Source organism: Mercenaria mercenaria, chromosome 16, assembly GCF_021730395.1.
Source record: "Mercenaria mercenaria strain notata chromosome 16, MADL_Memer_1, whole genome shotgun sequence".
Classification (NCBI taxonomy): Eukaryota; Metazoa; Mollusca; class Bivalvia; order Venerida; family Veneridae; genus Mercenaria; species Mercenaria mercenaria.
The window spans coordinates 26,850,466-26,855,411 of NC_069376.1; the positions used below are offsets into that span (position 1 = coordinate 26,850,466).

Genomic DNA, 4,946 nt, shown 5'->3' on the forward strand with positions numbered 1-4,946 from the left:
CATTGTTGTGAATATATTTATTAGCAGACATTTACATCACGTCATCACTCTGTACAAAGAGCGTTGTTTCAAATACAAATTATATAACCAGGTATAAAAATCAACACTGATAATGCAACATCTCCTAGCAACAACAAATCACAATACTGTACCAATTACATTGCCTTCACAGATTTTTCATCTTAAATCATAAAAAGCTCACAAATTGATGTGGTTGCATTACCTCCTTCTCAAAACAATACGGAGTGAAAAGCATTTCTATCTTTATAGTCTTTGTATGCAAACCGTCGAAATCATGCCTAACTCTTTTCAGATACTCGATTTCGCTTTTGTCTACTGATACGGTTTCCGTTCGTGGCGACGTGAAAAACTGAATTTCTACGTGTTGCATGTCACATGTTTCTAAAGTGATATACCGTGTTACTTTGTCTCCTACAGCAATTGTTTCTCCTTTTCGAAGGAAAATTTTAGTTTCTTCTTTTTCAGTTTCTGAGCAACCATGTTCGTCATTGAAATGACACACATGAACGCCGTATGTAAATTTAGACACGGCCGTTACTGATGCTTTTTGTGGTTCTACGTAGTGTCCTTGCATGACTGCACCTTTTAGCAATGCATATGCAGGCTCCTTCGGGACGAGAACATTACAGTCGGGGAACGCTTCTTTCACAGCACTCAGAACTAAGGGCGATTTTGAAAATCCACCTACCATAATAATGGTCTTTGTTCCTGTTACTGCTTCGATTTGCAGGGTTTCCTTTATGTTGGAAATTATCTTTTCTACTGAGTTTGTAAAAAGATCTTTGATGATACTAACATCTAAACGCATTTGGTCACTCGTGAAATATATTTTCTTTGAATAGGGGGACGCTTGTACGGCAGTTTGCATATTTTCGTTGCAACACTCTTCAAGAATCTCCCGTAGTCTGACAGGCAGTTTGAGAGACACTTTTCCATCGTCTTCACTTTTAACGCCATGCTTGATAGTTTCAAACTTCATTTTTAAGTCCATCCAGTCGTTTTCTTCCTCCTCAACAAATTTAAGGAAGACAGGTGCACCGACAATTTTTATGAAAAACTGTTTGAATTCCTCGTTTACTGCTTGTCCTCCCCAACCTCCACCAGCTACTGTGTGAAGCCGGCGAGGAGTTCCATCTTGGGTCGACAGTGCTGTAATTGATGCCGTTCTACCTGTCAGCATAGAAATAAATGAATAATCTGGCTGTTTTAACTTTTTTCGACGAATAGACAATTTCATATTGGGAGTACATACTTAGTTTCGTCAATTTTCAATGTTCGGTTGTTATTCTAATGTTTAAATGAACGCCATTTTCCGAAATTATCATCATATGAGAGGCTAAATATAAACAAGATACTAGTTTAAGTACAAAATATTCATTTTTATATTTCTCATTCTGGACTGCTCAGGACTTTAAATATACGTATAATTACCATTAAGTCTTAACAATATAAACATCTTTACGGTGTTATTATAACATTTTGAAAATTTGGTAGTTGCAGCACCTCTTAGATTTACCAGAAGAAGCCTAGACGTTTTCTTGAAGCTAGGATTTTCTGAAAGCCCTTGCTCTGTATCACATTTGTTTTCCCAATATTGCAATATTGCCTCCGTTTCTCGGACAAAGGAATAGGGGTTTGTATAGCCAGTCTATAAACAAAAATAATATTTTAGAAACAAAACTTTAATATTTAATCAACACGTTCTGTCAGGTTATGAAAATTAACATTTTTTATTAATAAGATGTCATGTTGTTATTGTGCAGTTAAATTTTATGCAATGCAATTTCGGTGAGCAATAATTTAGCAATTATTATCTCCAAATATCACAGATTAGGTTTAGTTTGTCACAAATACTTGCATTGTGGCGCTATGATACTTTACAATTATTGCGACAAAAGGATTTATCAATCTAGAAAATTGGCCGATAAATCCTCTTAATTTACTATTTAAGAAATATCTAAACATTTATTGCGGTTTGTCATTTTTTTCAGTGTATGGCATTATCTTGCTATGGCGTCAAAATGTTATGTCGTCACAGGCGGTGGTCAGTACGTGTTTTGGTAAGCACGACTTTCCATCACAGATAAGGTCTGTTTGGACCAATGGAAATGACTAATAAAAATAGAACTTATCAAACAAGCACATACATAACGTTGGGTAGTTTTAAAATTTTGATAAAAGTTATAATTATGAATTATTAAAATAAACGATATTCAAACATATAGAATATGATATAGAATGAATTTTCTTTGAAAAATATACATACGAAATGATAGGCATTCTGCAACATCGTCTTGTATGATTTCGTACAAATTGGAGGAACAGTAATTACGATTTGTAAATCCCCCTGACTTAGTTCCACATTCCTATCATGAAATGCCGCATATATCCTTGCGATAAAAACCTTAATAATCGATCCATAAACTTTATAGGTTTCTAACTTTTTTCCACTTTTATCAGGCAGTTCGGGTTCTGTCTGCTGAAAATAATAAGTAACGAATTTCAATTTGTGACAGTTTGTGACAGTTGCTTAGCTGTTGGAGGGTCTATTCATAGCATTCACGACATAGTCTTGGCTCTACGCATCTGTTTGAATTGTGACTTAAATCATTTAATAGTTCTAGCATATTGACTTCATTGCAATTACGTTTAGAACAGAGTGGTTGATATACACTGAGCAAACTGTTAAAATGGTCACCGAACTATATAGATATATTTCGGAAGATTTTCAATCTTACCGAAATTTGAAACTTACTAATGTATTCTTAATATTGCATAATATTCGATATGGACAGTATTAAACACTTCAGCAGAGCGACTCCCGCTGAAAATTATTTTAAGGGAGCAAAGGATCTTGACAGTATATTTGTAGCATTCGTACGTACGTGAAAGACAATAAACTTTCTCGAGCCATGCGGTGTCAAAAGCAGCGCTCAAAGTACTACAGTTAACTGAAATGACTAGGATTAAAGAGCATTTTAATGGTTTTCAGGCGACAAGCTTATGCATTATTTTCCCATTGCTCATTTCAACAGATTTTACTTTTCTTTATACGAGGAATAAATATATGGTATAACAAAACCCATCTTTCATATTTGCCAGACTACCATACCACGTAGTTGTTTGTCAGTTTATGGAATCCTTCGAACATGTACCATCTTTTCCTTTCCTCGTCATTTTTTAGACCATTGAAATGATTTATTGCCTCGAATCCAAAACTATGAAACTCTTTCTTTTTATTGAATAGTACAACTGTTGGCACTTTGGTCGTTGGATAATCACATCCTTCCCATCTATCAAATGTATCAATTTTTTGAGGAGAACCCCTCATCGAATACGCACAGCAGCTATGGGTTGTTCCTATATCAATGGCGAAAACCCACAAAGGAGCCATGTTTAATTGCTGTCTGAAAGATAAACGCATCATAACATTTTTACAAAGCGAACTAATCTTAAAGGTTTTTATGACATTGGCATAAACCGTTAAAAGTTTAATTTCTCACCACGTATTGTGATTGCTCCAAACAAGGCCCGTGTAAGGATTTATTGACATTTTTTTAAAGATAAAATACAGTTGTAAGATTTTGAATTTTCATTCGTGTTTGTTTCGTTTTCATCTTAATACTATTGTATTGAGTTTTAGTATGATATTATTAGTGCGTTCTTGTAAAGTTTGTATAGTTGGTCTTGGTGGTGGCAAAAACTTTTGCAATAAATACATGAAAATACAACTAATAAAACGAAGTTGTATAAAAACTACTGATCAGGCACGTTTTTGATTGCTAAATGAGAATGTTATAAATAGAAGAATCATATATTTAAAAGTTTCCAGGGAATTTTAATCTCAGCTATATCAATTCAAAGGTTTCTTTGCTAATTTACTGAATTCATAAATTGGCACCAAAACAAAACATTGGAGAGAAATTTATATTCAGTATGATCATAGTTTAGCAGCTGGTCGAGATTAATGTTTTTGACAGTAGCTTAAACTTGTAATTTGTTTATAAATTATCAATATTCATGATAACGTTACTCCGTTAGGGCCAGCACCTGCTCTCTGTGAGCGCAAAGCGCGATGGTACGGCGGTAAGACAGCGAAGCGCTACAGTACGATGGCGAAGCGCGACTGTACGATAGTGATAACACGACAGTAAGATGGCGAAGCGCTACAGTACGATGGCGAAGCGCAACAGTACGATGGTGATAATCCGTCTTGCTGCCGCGCTTCGCCATTGCACTGTCGTGCTTCACCATTGTAGTGTCGCCATCGTACTGTCGCGCTTCACCATCTTTTCTCTGTTTACATAAGGACCAACTTTAATTAAACTCTGTATTGTATAGTATTGTCAACTCTGTTCAATGATCAAACAAGGAAATTCATTGATGCAATCATCATAGACGCCGCCAAGTGTTGTGTCTGAAGTACATTTACTGCAATATGAGAAATTACCTAATCATTATATTGTATTAGACTGCCTGGTTACAAATTATCAACATTAGCAAAACAACATATGTTATAAACTGTTAAAAGAATAAACATGATAAAGAAGTATTACCATGCAATACAAATCCTCTATCTGCAATGACCTTGACATTGCGAGCAGGTGATCCCTTTACATACAAGATTAAATTAATTTTTTCACCAACTTAGGTCAGCACCTGTGGAAAGTTCTTATATGCAGATGCATACTTATGAAGTTTCACATAAATGCAGTTTGTTTGGAAATGAGGAAATGCTGAAAGTTAATTATTTCAGAGGTGTTGTTCACAGAAACCATTATTTTTATTCGACGCCGCAAGGAGGCGGTGTCGAGTATATGGGATACACTTTTATTTTGGAGCCTGTAAAGATAGCAATGAATAGTTTCGGAACGATACTCAGAACACAGTGAATAGTTTGTTAAAGGACCCACGATATTGCACAA

The 4,946-nt window shown here is 35.2% G+C and overlaps 1 protein-coding gene across 1 annotated transcript; it reads right to left on the reverse strand.

Annotated features, from left to right (window-relative positions):
* Window positions 1-3,419, reverse strand: LOC123560188 (heat shock 70 kDa protein 12A-like). Its single transcript, XM_053526476.1, has 4 exons — window positions 3,134-3,419; window positions 2,288-2,500; window positions 1,525-1,669; window positions 1-1,191 (listed from the first exon to the last, which is right to left on the reverse strand). The coding sequence occupies exons 1-4, from the start codon at window positions 3,413-3,415 to the stop codon at window positions 188-190; spliced, it is 1,644 nt and encodes a 547-aa protein (XP_053382451.1). The 5' UTR covers window positions 3,416-3,419; the 3' UTR covers window positions 1-187.
* Between the last annotated feature and the right edge of the window lie 1,527 nt (window positions 3,420-4,946).